This window comes from Chrysochloris asiatica, unplaced genomic scaffold, assembly GCF_000296735.1.
Source record: "Chrysochloris asiatica unplaced genomic scaffold, ChrAsi1.0 scaffold00012, whole genome shotgun sequence".
NCBI classification, from domain to species: domain Eukaryota; kingdom Metazoa; phylum Chordata; class Mammalia; order Afrosoricida; family Chrysochloridae; genus Chrysochloris; species Chrysochloris asiatica.
Genome location: NW_006408530.1, coordinates 24575698 through 24594853, shown reverse-complemented (window position 1 = coordinate 24594853; position 19156 = coordinate 24575698). Strand labels below are relative to the sequence as shown.

At 37.1% G+C, this 19156-nt stretch overlaps 1 protein-coding gene across 1 annotated transcript in view; it reads right to left on the bottom strand.

Annotated features, from left to right (window-relative positions):
- LRP1B (low density lipoprotein receptor-related protein 1B) overlaps window positions 1-19156 on the bottom strand; it is a 2342762-nt gene that overhangs the window by 95052 nt on the left and 2228554 nt on the right. Inside the window, exon 83 of the mRNA XM_006834597.1 lies at window positions 2641-2805. Within this exon, the coding sequence (XP_006834660.1) occupies window positions 2641-2805 (165 nt within the window). The remainder of the gene's footprint in view (window positions 1-2640; window positions 2806-19156) is intronic.

The following is a 19156-nucleotide window of genomic DNA, read 5'->3' as shown; positions in this document are numbered from 1 at the left end:
AAAAAAAGAGCTGAAGGAATGAGAAAAACAGTCATTCCTGCATGCAAAATTTTAATTATGCCCCTCAGATGTATGCTTTTAATTAACTGGTGACATTTCTTTTGTTTAATTATTATAGTTCTTTGCAACTGTCATAAACTTGTAAATTTTAATTAAATCTGCCCCAAACTCTGGTTATCCACATAGGAATTTGCCAAAAGGCTTAACTGTAACTAAACCAACAATGAATAAATCCATGAATTGCCCACTAGGATTTGTTTAACAAATTAACATTTGTGTGAAGATAAGTTTCTACAGTCTATAATACTAAATTATGTTTTTAAAAGACCATATTTTATAAAGTGAAAAATGATTTCTCAATGACTTAATTGAATATTACTACCGTTAATTATTACACGCAATAAGACAGTACATGGTAGTTTCTCAGATTGAATTAAATGAAAACTCATTTATATTACTAATTTAAAACATGATTTATCCTGAATTATTATCTAGGTAAATCAAGGCCTAATAAATTTGGTGCATAGACAAAAGCTAATATATTGTAGTTTTTAAGGATACAGCAATGTATAGAGAAACAATTTGAGCAAAATCTATAAATTCGTTCTCTGCTATTGTTGTTAAATGCTGTTGAGTTGGTTCTGACTCATAGTGACCCTGTATAGGCTTCTGAAAAAGGCTGGTGGATTTGAACCACCAACCATTCAGTTAGCAATCTGCTACTTATACTACAGCACCACAGGAGGTTGTGCTGTATTTATACACAATTCTGAATCCATTAACAGGCCAGTAGATTCAATGTTTTATAATGATTTGTTTTGTGAATACATTGCAGGTTGAATATATTGCCATCATTTGGAATGTCAAATTGTTTATTCTGCCAAAATTTTTTCAAATGAGATAAAAGTAAATCATCTGGTTATAATCCAATTATTTCCATTATCTTAATGAGAAAATTAGGCTAATAATTAAATTATTAAAACTCCTGACAACTTACTTGGCCTAAGAAAACTTTTTTCTATAAAATAAATATCATCTGTATTATTAAAATACAATTACAGGTCATATCTATTTAGCACACATCCAACATGAATTATCCTTTGCATATTCATGGAGTATTGGAGCAAGTACTCCAATTTCTCCTTTAGTAATATACAATATCTCAACATATTGACTAACTTTCCTTGAGCAGAACAAAAATATGTAGTGAAACTACTAGTGTTTTTTCTACTTGAATCTTCTAAATACAGAATGCTATTAACACCTAGGAATATCTTGTCTATTAATAATATGTCAAAAATATTTATAGACATAAAACTACCAAACTTTATAAAACTTAAAACTACATTTATATTTGAATGCAAATCAGAAACAATTTAATTCCTCTAGCATAGTGGTTATGAATCAGGCTGCTAATCTCAAGATCAGCAGTTCAAAACTACCAGCGGTTCTGTGGGAGAAAGATGAGGCTTTCTGTTCCCATAAAGATTTACAGCCTTGGAAACCCTATGCAGGGTCGTTATGAGTCGGAACCGACTCCACTGCACAAAACCACCACCACCACCAAACTTCATTGAAAAACTTCTTCATGTGGCTTTTTCAGTTAGCATTGTGCTAAAGATTTCAAAAATTGCATAAGCAATAGAAGAAATAAGAACTCCCAGTAAGACAAAAATTAATCATGTAGGGCACACAAAGATCATATGAATTGATTTTCCATTTGACTATCTAAATTTGCATTTATTGTAGTAGAATTAATGCACCTAGATTGTACTCTAACAGTTGCATAATGTCCCTTGCACTGAGCATTAGAATTTGCAAATTAGATTTTTATTATGCATTACGGTTAGCTTTTTCCAATTTGAACATATTTCAAAGTTAATCGAAGCCAGTAGGAAAATATATTTCAATGTTCACTTAGTTTTAGGAACATGGTCATTGCATTTTTTTTTTTTTTTCTTTTAATGTCATGGTACTACAAGTTAGTAACATGTAGTAGTCTCATATGTATCACGTTATAATTACAAAAAGTAGTTAAAATTTCAAATGGGAATCAAGGTACTATCAGATGCATTATCACAATTTATTTGTCTCTGTGATTAACCTAATTTTCAATAATAATTGACTTTTAACATTAGAACATCTGTGTAATAAAGAACACGGACTATGAAGTCAATTATTCTATATCTGCAAAATAATTCTCCTTAGTCATTCTGAGTCAAGGATAAAATATCTATAAACCCTCAACTCTGCCACTTATTACTTACCAAATGACAATGATCATCACTCTTGTTTAAATTTGGGCACTAACTTTGATATGCTGAATTTAGAACAAATGTCATTGGTCATGTTGAATTAATGAGTTCTGGTAGTGTAGTGGTTACGAATCAGGTTGTGAACCACAAGGTCAGCAGTTCGAAACTACCAGCTGCTCCAAGGGAGAAAGATGAGGCTTTCTGCTCCCGTAAAGATTTACAGCCTCGGAAATCCTGTTCAAGGTTGCTATGGGTCAGAACCAACTCGATGGCACTTAACAACAACAAAATATCAGGAGTCATATTTGTAATATTGAGTATTTTCTTTTATTTTTCACGTAAAAGGAAAAATGATTTGACTATAGAGTGGCACTGAAATAATTACCCAAAGTGGATGGCGTGCAAGTTCCTCCATTTTGACAGTAGTTGCTACAGTGATTAACTTCACATCTTTCTCCAGAGTAACTTGGCCAACAGTGACACCTCAAATCACCCTTCTCATTTAAAATGCATCTTCCTCCATTTTCACAGGTTAATTTACATGAATCCTCTGGTTATGAAAAGAAATGTACAAATTAACAATGCATTCAGTGAATGGTTGAGTAAGAATGATTCAAAAAGTCAAACACAGACACAAAATTAAATGCCAGGGCCTTTATAATACCAAAAGTACCTATTTTAAGTTTTATCTGTAGAGAGATAGATTTCATTTGTTGAATGGTGAATACAGATATTAAGTTAACTTTTACTCTTCTTTAGACTAAATGCAGTATTAGCGATTTCTTGTATTTGGTAAGCTGTTAAATGTTAAATATAGTGAAAACAATAAAATACACAAGAACCATGAAATTTTCTTTAGTATGGCTAAGCACGGTCTATTTTCAGGAGCAGTTGATATTAAATGAAAATGAAATAAGTAATATCAACATATAGCATATATAATATATTTATAACATAGGAAAATAAATGCTACTCTTTAATGTCAGCCCTTATTAACAATACATAAGCTCTCCCTACACTAAAAGTCACTTTGAATGATACAAGAAGGTGATTAAACACTATAAGATTTCCATATTCAACATTTTTCCCAAATGATCAAGCATGATCTGTCTACTTAATTACTTTTTTCCTAAAATTTAAAAATGATGGTTTTACAGTTAGGAAACAAAATAATTTTTAGAAATTTGATTAGTCAATGATAAAGATTGACTTGGAACCATTTCCTCCAGGTTATTCTGTTATGTGTGCTATATGGCCTTGCTTATATGCATTAGAAATTCTACTTTACAGGTGTGATACCAAATGAAACATTTTAAGAGACATTTTATTCTGGCATATGTCTTCTGCCTAAACTGTGCCTATGTTGTACATTGGAGTTAGGTGAAATTAACTAGCCTATATTGTTTATCCCAGATTCATTGGTCCACAGATGGTAGATACTTGAATACATCATTCTTAGGATTACAAAAGCATCCAAATGAGCGTTGGTGACTTCAAATAATGCAGTTGCATTTACTATTTCTGCTACTATCTGTCAACAGTGTCATAATTCTGAGACTTGGCTCAATGCAAAGCAATGTTTCCAATATTTTTCCATGTAGGTAGCCTTCAGTTTGTCATTACTAAAATTTGCACTTGTAACTTGAAAAGATTTCTTGTGCAGCCTTGTATGTAGCATAAAGAAATCAACTGTTGGGAGTAAGGAAAACTGTGTGTAGGTTCCAGTTCTGTTATTTACAAAGCATGCAAATTAACCTATTTGGGACTCAATAACCTCATCTTTAAAACAACCTTCAATTACAAATGTACAAATTAGCTCATAGATTTACTGTGAATATTAAATATTTTAAAATGATTACAAGACAAATTATAAAATCTTCTGTATAGTGATATTCATATATTGTACATGCATCCAAACAAATGAGAACCTGATTTGCTGACAATATCAGGAGACTGGTAAAATGATGAAAACTGAAAACTGGGGATTCAAGGTAGTTTTGTTAAATTTCAACAGGCAATTCAGGCACCTATTTTAAGGTAAAACAACCTAGCAACTTTTTTGTTTAGCATGCACACTAGCAGTACAGTTCAAGTACATTAACATCTGTGAAAGCCAGCTGTGATTGAACCTGTATTAGAGTGTGCAGCAAGCTAATGGGGAGAGACAATTGAATATAAAGTGATACCAGAGTGTCATAGGAGATCCCTTGGGTTTTGGACTTTACCCCTAAAACAATGTAGAGATCTTGAAAATTTTATAAAGTCAAAGGAGAATTATAGTAGCAGGGGATACAATGAAAGCAGAGACAATTAACACTCTGTTTAAATTATCCAGACTATAGATGATTACCTGAAATAGAGTAATGTGGAATACACAAGTATGCTTTTAAAAAAAACATAATTAAGAGATGAAGAAAACTTAACGATCATTCTTCATTTTCTGAAAATGACAACAATGTGGGGGACCATGACCAACAGGAACTAGAGGAGTGATTTAATCCTGCATATATTAAATTGGAGAGTCCTGGTGTGGCACTGTGGGTTAATTCACTAGACTGCAAAGTTGGTTTGAATGGCAAGGTTGGTGGTTCAAGCTTACCAGCTGCTCCTTGGAAACTCTATACAGGGTTGCTATGGGTTGAAACCGATGCAACGGCACTTAACAACAACAACAACATATTGAATTGGAGACACCCATGTAAATGCAAGTGGCACTTTCCAGCAAAATGCAAAGGGGTTAGACTCTCATGTAAGATCTAGAGTCAAAATAGACTTGTGTAATACAAAATTTCAAAAAATATTTCTAAGTCATACATCATGAAATATCTTAAAATAAGCTGTGAGTGTGAACAGAAGAAATAAGTATGAAGGTGCTTCTAAAAATTCATGGAAAAATACTATTATCTCATAATTCCATTCTTCTATTTACTTTTTGAAGCACCCACATACTTGAGCATTTAGGAACATAGTCAAGATCATTAAGGGAAGACTCATTTCAGTCTATAAAATTTCTATGCAAATTATAAATCACATAGATATTCAGAATACCTATATGTTGGGGCATGTTAATTTCCCTAACATGTCTCATTAGGCATCAGGAACTGGAAAGTATAACGCCGCTTGATGAAATGAAATTGGAACTACCTCCTTCCAAAAACTAGATGATTGTTCCATAATGAAAAAGTAGGCTGTTTTTTTCAATAATGAAATCACCTCCCAGTAACCAAACTCCAGCAATTATAATCAACTATAGGAAAGAGCAGATGAACACTTCCCCAGGAATGAATAATATTTGAATTTCAAATTTCTTACATGAAGATTAAAAATATTCAGGTGCTGTTTATCAGTTAACAATAGCATCTAGAGAAAAGCAAGTAATTACAAAGAGTTAAAAAAATGGCTATATCAAATGTTAATGTCAAGAAAAATTAATTTGTTTTTATCTACATCAATCAATAATTTTAAAAGCCATCTATTTATGTTCTTAACTAAAGAACTTCAAGCTCTCTATTACTGAGACCCATACACGTTGATGCCAATGTGAATATTTTGTAACACTGATTATAAATTTAATGCTTTCTTTTAAATTATAAGAATGAGCTTTGGAGAAGTTTGTAACTTGAAAAAGTAAAACTGAAATCTTGAAATATTTTCAGATATTATAAAACATTTGCATTTAGATAATTAAGTTACCTCATTTCAAGCATTGGCTATTGTGTGCCGACAAGTGGATTCCAACTCCTGGCAACCCTGTACAGTGTTTCCAAGGAGCAGCTCGTGAATGAACCTCCATCACTTCTTCTAATTGGTCATCTCTATTCATTATCCAACTTATCCACCTTAAAGTTCAAGGCAATCTTGTGGTCTAGTGCTTATGCTACACTGCAACATCAGCACTCCATTTCAAGCATAAAACTACAAAATTCCATAAAGAAATGCAGCAAATAAACCTTTTTTCATTTTCTTACCTACTTGGTGATGACATTTATTTTAGAGGGCTTTGTCTACTTTTTGCAGGACATTCTGCTAGGCACTTTATATATGTTATTTATAACTCTTCCAAACACTCTGGAAATGGGTTTGGAAGGTGATATGGAATTACAAAGGTATACATGTCATGGTTATGCACATACTCACTGTAGAATGTCCCCACTTAGTAAGGAACTAAGGACTATTAACTTAGTTTCTTTGTACATCATTTTCTTATCCACTAAAGTAGGGGTGATTGCAGTATGTCATCAATAGCTTTTTAAAATGATCTAATAAGAAATGTAACACTCTTAGAATTTTGTTTTGCTCATAAGCTCCCATAATATAATTTATTAATTAGCACTTATTAACATAGGAGCTCTGGTAGCATAGTGGGGCTGCTCACCTCAAGGTTGTTGTTGTTGTTGTTAAGTGCCATCGAGTCGATTCCGACCCATAGCGACCCTGTACAGGGTTTCCGAGGGTGTAAATCCTTACGGGAGTAGAAAGCCTCATCTTTCTCCCGCGGAGCGGCTGGTAGTTTCGAACCGCTGACCTTAAGGTTCGCAGCCCGATTCGTAACCACTACGCTACCAGAGCTCCTTCACCTCAAGGTTAGCACTTCAAAACTCCCAGGTATTCCACAGGAGAAAGTTGAAGTAAAGCCTTATGCTCCTGTAAAGATTTATAGCCTTGGAAACCCTATAAGGGTTGCTATGAGTCAGAACCGACTCCAAAGAACATAACCACAACCACCACCACTTATTAACATTTGAAATGCCATTTCTTTTTTTTTATTATTATTATTGTTTGCTATGCTCTCTAACTTCCAAAATCTAAATTCCATGAGTAATAAGCAAGAGTGAAAAACTCTTGTTAGTTTTGCTTACAGTGATAGCCTCACTTTCTAAGTTAGTGTTTTGTATGCAGGTGTTTAATATAAGCCTGTTGAATGAAAAAAGAAAAACATTGGATTTTTAAGTTTGTATTAAACCAAACACAGAACATCATTCTCCAAAATAGTATGTCTTTTTTGAAATGATGATTAGTTGCCAACAAGTCAGTATTGACTCATAGTGACCTTATATACAACAGAATGAAACACTGCCTGGTCTTGGGCCAACCAAACAATGAATGATACACTTGAGTCCATTGCTGCTGCCACTGTGTCAATCCATCTAGTTGGGGGTCTTCCTTCTCTTTAACTGACCCTCCAATTTACCAAACATAATGTCCTTCTTCAGGGACTGGTACCTCTGATAATATGTCCAAATTAAGAGAGACGAAGTCTGCATATCCTGGTTTCTAAGGATGATTCTGGCTGCACTTTGTCCAACCTGTGTTTGTACTTTTGGTAGCCTATGGTACTATTAATATTGTCCTTGAACACCGTAACTCAAATATATCACTTCATCTAATAGGTCATCTGTATTGATTATCCAACTTTCACATGCATATGAAGCTATTGAAAATACCATGGCATGGGTCAGTGGCACCTTAGTCCTCAAACTGAAATATTTACTCCTGAATACTTGAAAAAGGACTTGTGCTGCCTGCAAGAGACACATCATACACATAAAGACCAAAACAGACTAAAAGTTAAAGGATGGTAAAAATATGCCAAGCTAATTACAATAAAAAGCAAACAGGAGTGGCAATACTAATTTCTGATAAACTTTAAGACAAAAACCATCAAAAGAGATAAAGAAGGACACTATCTCATAATTAAAGGGTCAATTGAGCAAGATGACATAACCATAATAAATACCTACGCTCCCAATAAGAGAGCACTGAGATACATAAAGCAAACCCTATTAGAATTGAAGAAACAAATAGATAAATCCACAATTATAGTGGGAGAATTTAATATGCCATTTTTTTAATATGCCAGATTTTAATATGCCAGAAAGAAACTCGACAAAGTTACAGAGGAACTAAACAGCACAATCAACCAACTTGACCTCATAGATGTGCACAGAGGATTCAACCCAACAACAGCACAATACACATTCTTTTCCAGTGCACATGGAACATTCTCCAGAATTGATAATGTGCTAGGTAACAAAGAAAGACTTCATAAATTTACAAACATCAAAATACTACAAAGCATCCTTTCAGACCACAATGCTACAAAACTAGAAATCAAAAATAAGAAGACCAAGGAAATAAAGTCGAATACATGCAAACAGAAAAACACCTGCTGAAAAGTGACTGGGTAATTGAAGAAATTAAACGTGAATTCACAAAGTTCCCAGAAACAAACAAGAACAAAAACACAAAATACCAAAATCTTTGGGACATGGCGAACGTGGTGCTGAGAGGACAATTCATTGCAATAAATGTGCACATTCAAAAAGAAGAAAGAATCAAAACTAACACATTAACACAGCATCTCTAACAATTAGAAAAATACCAACAGAGGGAACCTACAGACACCAAAAGAAAAGAAATAATAAAGATTAGAGCAGAAATGAGATAGAAAACAGAAAACCTATAGAAAAAAAATCAACAGATCAAGAAGTTGGTTCTTTGAAAGGATTAATGAAATTGCCAAACCATTTGCAAACCTAATAAAAGAGGGATAAAAAAACAAATAACACGCATTAGAAACCACATGGACGATGTCACAACAGAACCAAAGGAAATCAAAAGGATAATAACAGAATACTATGAACAGCTGTACTCCAACAAATTTGAAAATTTAGAAGAGATGGATATATTTTTAGAAAAACAAGACCTACCTAAACGTACACAGACTGAAGTAGAAAACTTGAACAGACACATAACAAAATAAGAAATTGATCAGGTCATCAAAATCTCCCAACTAAAAGAAGTCCAGGCCCAGATGGCTTCATTGGTGAGTTCTGCCAAACATTCAGTGAAGATCTGTCACCAATTCTACTCAAATCATTCCAGAATATAGAGGAGGATAGAAAATTTCCTATGAAGCAAACATAACCCTCATACCAAAACCAGGGAAGGACGCCACTAAGAAAGAAAAATATAGACCAATATCCCTCATGAACATGGATGCAAAAATTCTCAACAAAATCCTAGCCAACAGAATCCAGAACATCAAAATAATAATAATAATAATACATCATGACCAAGTGGGATTCATATCAGGGATGGTTCAACATTAGAAAAATGATCAACATAATCCACCATATAAATAAGAAAAAAGAAAAGAACCACATGATCATATTGATTGAGGCAGAAAAGGCATTTGACAAAATCCAACATCTATTCCTGAAAAAAAAACACTCAAGAAAGCAGGAATTGAAGGGGAATTCCTCAACATAATTAAAAGCATATATACAAAACCAACAACCTCCATTACTCTCAATGGAGAGAAAGTGAAAGCCTTCCCTTTGTGAACAGAAACCCTACAAGGATGTTCTCTGTCACGATTCCTATTCAATATTGTGCTGGAAGTCTTAGCAAGAGCTATACAGCAAGACAGGGACATTTAAGGCATGCAAATTGGAAAAGAGGAAATAAAACTCTCTATGTTACGAATCGGACTGCGAACCTTAAGGTCAGCGGTTCGAAACTACCAGCCGCTCCGCGGGAGAAAGATGAGGCTTTCTACTCCCGTAAAGATTTATACCCTCGGAAACCCTGTACAGGGTCGCTATGGGTCGGACCCGACTCGATGGCACTCAACACACACACACAACACATATTTGCAGATGATATGATCCTATACATAGATAACACCAAACACTCAGTGAAGAAGCTAGTAGACCTCATTGGAAGATTCAGAAAAATGGCAGGATATGGGAGCAACATACAAAAATCAGTTGGATTCCTTTATAGTAAAAATTACAGTGCTGAAAAGGATATTAGGAAAGCAATACCATTTATAATAGCCACCCAAAGGATGAAATATCTAGGAATAAATGTAATGAGACACAAAGGATCTATACAAAGAAAACTACAAAACACAACTACAAGAAACCAAAAGAGACTCACAAAAGTGGAAGAATATACCATACTCCTTAATAGGAAGACATAACATTGTGAAAATGTCAATACTGCCTAAAGCAATTTGCACATATAATGCATTCCCAATCCATTTCCAAGAACATTCTTCAAAGAGATGGAGAAAACAATTACAAAATTTATATGGAAAGGAAAGAGACCCAGGATAATCAAAGCACTGCTTAGGATGAAGAATAAGGCTGGAAATCTCTCACTCTCTGATTTCAAAATTTGGTACATGGCTACAGCTTGGTACTGGTACAATGAAAGAAACATAGATTAATGGAACAGAATCGAGAATCCAGAAAGTAACCCATCCACATACAGCCAACTGATCTTCAACAAAGTGCTTAAGTATATTGCATGGTAAGGAGATAGTTTCTTCAATAGATGGTGCTGGCAGAACTGGACAGTGATATGCAAAAGATTGAAACAAGACCAAGACGTTTACTCATGCTTTATACAAAAACCAACTCAGCATGGATTAAAGATCTAAATGCGAATCCCAGAATTATAAAGGCCATCAATGAAAAAATAGAGACAAATGTGAGGGCTCTAATACAGGGCATACACAGATTACCAAACATTTTGAAAAGTACACAAACAAAAGTAGACAAAATAGATTATTATGACATACTAAAAATTAAAAACTTATGCACATAAAATGACTTCACCAAAAGAGTAAAAAGGGAACTCAAAGAATGGGAGGAGTCCTGGTGTGGCACTTTGGGTTAATGCATTAGACTGCAAAGCCGGTTGAACTGCAAGGTTGGTGGTTCAAGCTCACCAGCTACTTGTTGGAAATCTTTACAGGTTCACTATGGGTGAGAATTGACTCGACAGCACTTCACAACAACAACAACAACAGAACGGGAAAAAATATTTTGCAATGACACATCAGACAAGGGACTCATTTCTAAAATATATAGGAAACTACAACAACTCTACAAGAAGAAGACAAGCAATCCAATTAAAAAATGGGCACAGGACATGAACAGACACTTCACCAAGGAGGAGATCCGGGCAGCCAACAAACATATGAAGAAATGTTCACAGTCACTAGCCATTAGAGAGATGCAAATCAAAACAAAAAAGAGATATCATCTTACATCAGCAATAACAGCAAAATTTTAAAAAGTAGAGGACAATAAATGCTGGCAAGGATGTGGAGACACTGGGACACTCCTACATTGCTGGTGGGATTGCAAAATGGTTCAACCACTCTGGAAAGCAATATGGCGCTTCCTCAGAAAGTTGGAAATAGAAATGCCTTATGATCTAGCAATTCCTCTATTTGGTATTTACCCACAAGAAATATGAGCCATAACACGAGTAGACAGATGCACACCAATGTTCATAGCAGCACTGTTTACTACAGCAAAAAATGGAAACAGCCTAAGTGCCCATCAATGGAAGAATGAATAAACAAACCGAGGTCCATACACACAATGTTATATTATGTTACCTTGCAGATAAACAAGGAAGCTGCAAGCCACTGCATAACATGGATGAACATTGAGGACATTATGCTGAGTGAAATTAATCATCACAAAAGGAGAAATACTGCAAAGGATTACTATTGTAAAAGTATAAGAAAAATAACTCACCCTTAAAGGAGGAAAAAGTAATTATTTGCTGGTTACTGGTATGTATGGGGTAGGGAGGTGATGGAGGGGAAGATGGAGCACAGGGTAGGGAATAGACACAGGGTCTCTTTGGTGCTGGGGTGGGGGCCAAAACACAAGAAGAGTGAGGGGAATGGAAGAACAAGGCAGACAGGAGAACAGTTAGGCAGGTTTGCATGGGTTAAGTGGGACAGAAGTAATTAATGTGTATGCACTTTGGAACAACAGGGCTCTAAGATACAGATATTGAGGCATGGTTGGAATGGGTAAAAGAAGGGAAATAATGTTAAGATGCTTGGCTGTCTTTTGAATCTTGATTTCCCTTGCCTACTATTGTAAAATAGACACTTGAGGGGGAGAGAAAGGAATATCCAGAAATATCACCATAGAAAGCTTCTAAGTCCATCTTCTGCCTATAACTGATTGGTATACCTAAAATGGGGCTACAATGTGCCCAGTGAAGGAGGCTTCCTGCATAGCCTTTGCATTGTATAAGTCCCTAGGTGGAATTCTGAACCCCATCCAGAATCTTCTGAGGTGGAACATTTCCACTTGAATGGACAAGCAGACCAGTCTGGAGTGGCTAGAACAACAAAAGTTACTTCTTGAAAGAAAGGCCAGCAGGAAAAATCAAAAACAATAACAGCTGTCTGATTGACTACTACAAGACCAAGCAAATTGTTCACCCAGGAGCCATCAAGGCTAGTGGTTGGGCCGCCTCAGAGCAACCCCTTTTGAAGACTAAAACTCAAAGGGAATACACAAAAAGGCATGTGGTCTTGCTGGTGACCACACTGGTCACCAATAAGGGAAGTGGGCGGACAACAGCAATGAGGGATTGAGCTAATTCCAACCATCTTCAATAGACTCCTGTGAACCCGAGTTGAGACCTGGTTGGCCAGCAGTATGTCAAGACCTGGGGATTCCTTGGCCCAGAGACAGTTACATGGCCACAGAGAACTAAAGCAGAGAGTGAAGTGTCCAGCTGATATGAAGTGAGGGGAGATGCACAAGAACACCACACTTGCTGATAGTACCCATTTGACCTGGATTCAATGGCTGGATGATCAGAACTTGACAAGAAGAGAAACAAGAGGGGAAAAAAGAGTAATTTGCTACAGCGTGATGAACTTTACCTATACTTATGGATGTAGTAGCTCAAAAGAGGGAACAAATCTTTACAATGAGTCTCACTCCCACCCCTTCAGTACACAGGGTTGACAGGAATGGGCAACTTGGATACTGGCTACCCAAAATGGGGGCTAAAAAGTCAAGAAGTGACTGGCTTACAAGCTTTCAAGAGGGAGCCTATTTCCACAGGGTGTGGGGGAAAGTAAATCTCCACTGAGTGGTGTCCAATCTGTCTGGACTGGGCTGATGAAAGGAGATGGGGATATGAATCTTGTGGTACAATAGTGAATAATTGCTACCAGGATTGACTGTGAGGGTTGGAAATGTAAATGTAGATGTTTTTTAACAAAAGGAGGGGAGTGGTTTATTTTGCAGTCCAGGAGCTGAGTTCCCTGGGACCATCAAGGGAGAAGAGCGGAGTGCAGGACTGTACCCAGAGAAGCAGTGATGACAGGGATGGAGGCAGACACGATGAGGTGGAGAGATTGAGGTGGAGAGATGGAGCCGCTGTGGAGTCTGGAGTCAGGGAGGGAGAGGGGCTGTGTGCTGACAGTCGGAGGCCAGGTTTGGGGAGTGTACCCTTTGGTTGTTTGATGATGCATGGAGGGGATTGTAATCATTGCAATGAAACAAAACACGATAGGATGAATGTAAAGCTAATGTTCGCCCATACATGTAAACTATCACATAATTTACACACAAAAAAAGACTTGTGCAGCAGACTTGTCTATTGCAATATATCATTTCATTTCTTGACTGCTACTTTCAGGAGTGTTGATGGTTGAGCTGAGCAAAATAAAGTCTTTGACAACTTCAATCTTTTCTCCAATTTTCTTGAAGTTATTTACTGACCTAGTTATTCTCCACAGTGCTGTCCTAGCTTACCATGACCCACACAATTGAAAGCCTTTGCACAGTTAATAAAGCACAGGTAAACATCCTTTTGGTATTCTCTGCTTGCAGTGAAGAGCCATCTAACATTAGCAATAATATCCTTTGTTCCACATTCTCTTCTGCATCCAGCTTGAATCCCTCAAAGTTATCTGTTAATGTATGGTTGCAGCTGATTTTGTATTATATGTTTAAATTTTTATTTGCATGTGATACTAATGACATTGCCCAATGATTTTCCCATTCTGTTGGGTAACCTCTGTTTGTAATGGGCAGAAATATGGATCTTGTCCAGTCAGTTTGGAAGATAGCTAGCTCTCTTTCAAATTTCTTGGCATTGATGAGTGAGTGCCTCCAGCGCTGCATCAGTTTGTCCTTCAATGGACCTTGGACCTCTTCCTTAGTATCATTCAGTGGCTCTTGATCATATGCTATATCTTGAAGTGGATGAATATTGACCATTTCTTTTTGATACAATGACTCTGTATATTCCTTATATCTTTTTTTTGATGCATCTGCATCATTCATTATTTTGCTCATAAAATCTTTCAATATTGCAAGTTGAGCCTTGAAGTTTTTCTTCAGTTCCCTCAGCTTGAAAAATGATGAGTATATTCTTCACTTTTGGTTTTCTAACTCCAGGTCTTTGCACATTTTGTTATATCATTTGACCTCGTCTTTTCAATCTGCTCCTTGAAACTTTCCATTCAGCTCTTTAAACTCCTCATTTGTTCCATTTGCTTTAGTATCTCTATGCTAAAGAGCGTGTTTTAGAGTCTCTTCTAATATTCATTTTGTACTTTACCTTCTTTCTTGGCTTCTTAATGAACTTTTGCTTTCTTCCTGTATACTATTCTTTATATCACCCCACAACTCTTCTCGTCTTTGGTCTTCAGAGTCTAATGTATCAAATCTGTTCTTCATATGATCAAGGTGATATCACGACTCTCATGGATTTATTTTAATTTTCTTCAGCTTCAGCCTGAGCTTGCATATGAGCAATTGATAGTCTGCCTGTGGCCTTCTTTTGGCTGATGATATGGGGTTTTTCAACCATCTCTTTCCACGGATAAAGTCAATTTGTTTTCTATGTGTTCTATCTGGTGAAGTCCATGTGCGTAGTCATCTTTTACATTGTTTAGAAAGCGTACTTGCAATGAAGAAGGCTTTGGTTTTGCAAAATGCTATCATGTGATCTCCATCATTGCTTCTATCACCATAACCATATTTTCAAACTACTGTTCCTTCCTCTTTGTTTCCAACTTTTGCCTTCCTCCAATCGCCAGTAATTATCAACAGATCTTGATTGCATTCTTGATCAATTTCAGACTGAAGAGGTTGGTAGAATTCTTGAACTTCATCATCACTGGCTTTAGTGTGATTGCCAAATTAAAAATGGCCAATACCAGTTCATTCCAGCTTACTAATGCCTAGGATACCAATGTTTATGTGTTCCATTTCATTTTTCTTTTTAATGTTGTATTGTAAATTATGTGATAGTTTACATGGGAGAACATTAGTTTTACATTCATCCTATCTTATGTCATTTAATTGCCATGGTTAAAATCCCCTCCATGCACCATCAACCAACAAAAGGTATACACTGTAACACTGTCCCCCGGTCGTCAGCACACAGCGCTTCTCCCTCTCTGGGTCTAAAGTCCCCAGCCACTCCATCTCTCCACGTCATCATCTCTGCCGCCATCTCTGGCATCACTTCTTCTCTGGGTAGGGTCCCACGATCCACTTTTCTCCCTTGATGGTCCCAGTCTAGGTCCTCCACTCCTAGACTGCAAAGTGAATCACTCCCCTCCTTTTGCTACAAAACATCTATCTGTACATTTCCAACTCTCACAATCAGTCCTGATAACCATTATTCACTCCTGTATCACAAGAGACCTATCTGCATCTCTTTTCATCAGCCCTGCCCAGACAGATGGGATACTACTCAGTGGAGATTCTACCTTCCTCCATGCCCTCTAGATCTAGGCTCCCTCTTGAAAGCTTGTAAGCCAGTCACTTCTTGCCTTTGTAGCCCCACCATTTTGGGTAGCCAATGTCTAACTTGCCCATCCCTTTCTACTCTGTGTAAGGAGAGGTGGGAATGATCCTCTCTGTAAAGATTTGTTCCCTCTTTTGAGCAACTGCGTCCATAGGTGTATGTCAAGTTCATCAAACTGTACCAGATTACTCTTTTTTCCCCCTCTTCTTTCTTCTAGTTGAGCGTTGATCATCCAGTTATTGAAGCCAGGTCAAGTGGGTATTATCTGCAAGTGTGGGTGTTCTTGTGCATTTGCCCTCTCTTCTTATCAGCTGGATGCTTCATTCTTTACTCTAGTCCTCTGTGGCTATGCCACTGTCTCTGGCCAAGTTGAGTCACCAGGTCTTGTCACACTGCTGGCTGACCAGGTCTCAACCCAGTCTCACAAGATTTTATTGAACATTGTAGGGCTTAGATTGCAGCTCCATTGCTGTTTTTCCTCACTTCCCCTTATTGGTGATAAATGAAGTCACTGATCAGAGCGCATATCTGCTCGCGCATTCCCAAGGAGTCATAGTCTTGGAAGGAGGTTTGCCCTGAGGGGTCCTGACCACTTGCCTTGATGTCTCCTGGGCAAGCAAATTGCTTGCTCTTGTAGTAATCAGTTCATTGTTTTGTATTTTTTTTCTGTCAGTCTTTCTTTTAAGAAGTATCTTTTGAAAATTCTGGATATGGTTCAGGATTCCACCTATGGTCTTATGTAATGCAGAGGCTCCACAGGAAGCCTCCTTCACTGGGCACATTGTAGCCCCATTTTAGGTATTCCAAAGTGTTGAAGAGCAAAGATGTCAGCGTGAGGACTAAGGTGTCCCTGACCCAAGCCATGGTATTTTCAATAACCTCATATGGATGTGAAAGCTGGACAGTGAATAAGGAAGATCGTAGAAGAATTGATGGCTTTAAATTATGGTGTTGGAGGAGAATACTAAAAGTGCCATGGGCTGCCAAAAGAAGCAATAGATCTGTTTTGGAAGAAGTGCAGCCAGAGTGATCCTTAGAGGCCAAGATGACCAAACTTCATCTCTCATACTTTGGACATATTGTCAAGAGGGAACAGTCGCTAGAGAAGGGTATCATGCTTGGTAAGATGGAGAGTCAGAGAAAAAGAAAAAAAAAACCCAAAGAGATGGATTGACCAGGTGGCTGCATTGATGGACTCAAGTGTGGCAACAGTAGTAAGGTTGGCCCAGGATCAGACATTGTTTTGTTCTGCTGTGCATAGGGTCACTATGAGTCAGTGCCGACTCGATGGCACCTAACAACAACAAAAAAATCAGTTATAGGCGGAAGACGGACTTAGAAGCTTTCTATGGTGATATTTCTGGCTATTCCTTTCTCTCCCCCTCAAGTGTGTATGCAAGGGAAACCAAGATTCAAAAGACAGCCAAGCATCTTAACATTAATCCCCCGCCCCCACCTTTCCCCCATTCCAGTCATGTCTCAATCCTTGTATCCCAGAGCCCTGTTGTTCCAAGGTTGTGCATACATCATAATTTACCTCTGTCCCACAACCCATGCAAACCTTCCTAATTGTTTTCCCGTCTTCTTTGTTCTTCCATTCCCATCCCCCTTCTTGTGTATTGCCCCTCTCCCTAGCACCCAGACTACGCATTGTCTATTCCTGCGCTGTGCTCCACTTTCCCCTAGCTCCCCTCACCCCACCCCACATCCCTGTAACCAGCAAAGAATCCCCTTCTCCCCTTTTAGTATGGGTTCTTTTTCTTAGTCTTTTATACTAGTGGTCCTAGGTAGTATTTCTCCTTTTTGACTAATTTCACTCAACATAATGTCCTCAAGGTTCATCCATATTATGTGGTGGCTTGCATCGTCATTGTTATTCTTCAAGGTAGCATAATAGTCCCTTTTGTGTATGTACCACAGTTTGTTTATCCAATCTTCAGTTCACTTAGACTGTCATCTTCTTTTTGCTATTGTAAATAGTGCTGCTTGAACATTGGTGTGCATACATCTACTCGTATTATGGCTCATATTTCGTGTGGGTAAATACCAAGTAGAGGAATTGCTGGATCATAAGATATTACTATTTCTAATCTTCTGAGGAAGTGCCATATTGCTGCCCAGAGGTTGCATCATTTTGCATTCCCACCAGCAATTCAGGAGCTATCCAGTCTCTTCACATCCTTGCCAGCATTTATTGTCCTCTGCTTTTTGTATCTTTGCTGTTATTGCTGGTGTGAGATGATATATCTTTGTTGTTTTGATTTGGATCTCTCTAATGGTTAGTGATCGTGAACATTTCTTTGTAAGTTTGTTGGCTGCCTGGATCCCCTCCTTGATAAAGTGTCTGTTCATGTCCTGTGCCCATTTTTAAATTGGGTTATTTGTCTTTTTATTGTAGAGGTGTTGTAGTTTCCTATATAATTTTAAAATGAACCCCTTGTCTGATATGTCATTGCAAAAAATTTTTTCCCATTCTGTGGGTTCCTTTTTTACTCTTCTGGTGAAGTCTTTTGATGCACATAACTTTTTAATTTTTAGTATGTACCAATCATCTATTTTGTCTATTTTTTTGTGTGTCATTTTCAAAATATTTGGTAGTCTGTGTATTCCCTGAATTAATGCCCTGATATTTGTCCCTCTTTTTTTATTGATGGCCTTCATAATTCTGGGATTCACATTTAGGTCTTTAATCCATGCTGAGTTGGTATTTGTATAAGGTGTGAAGTGAAGATCTTGTTTCAATCTTTTGCATATCGCTTTCCACTTCGGCCAGCACCATCTGTTGAAGAGACCATCACCTCTCCATGCAATATATTTAGGTACTTTGTCAAAAATCTGTTGGCTGTATGTGGATGGGTTAATTTCTGGATTCTCGATTCTGTTCCTTGATCAACGTATCTTTCACTGTACCAGTACCAAGCTATTTTAACCACTGTAGCCATATAATAAAATTTGAAGTCGGGGAGTGAGAGGCCTCCGACCTTATTCTTCTTCTTGAGCAGTGCTTTGCTTATCCTGGGTATCTTTCCTTTCCATATAAAGTTTGTAATTGTTTTTTTCCATCTCTTTGAAGAATGTTGTTGGATCTGGATTGGGATTGCATTATATGTGCAAATTACTTTGGGAAGTATTGACATTTTCAAAATGTTAAATCTTCCTATTCAGCAGCATGGTACATTCTTCAATTTCTGTAGGTCTCCTTTGGTTTCTTGTAGTAGTGTTTTGTAGTTTTCTTTGTATAAGTCCCTTGTTTCTCTGGTTACATTTATTCCTAGATATTTCATCCTTTGGGTGGCTAT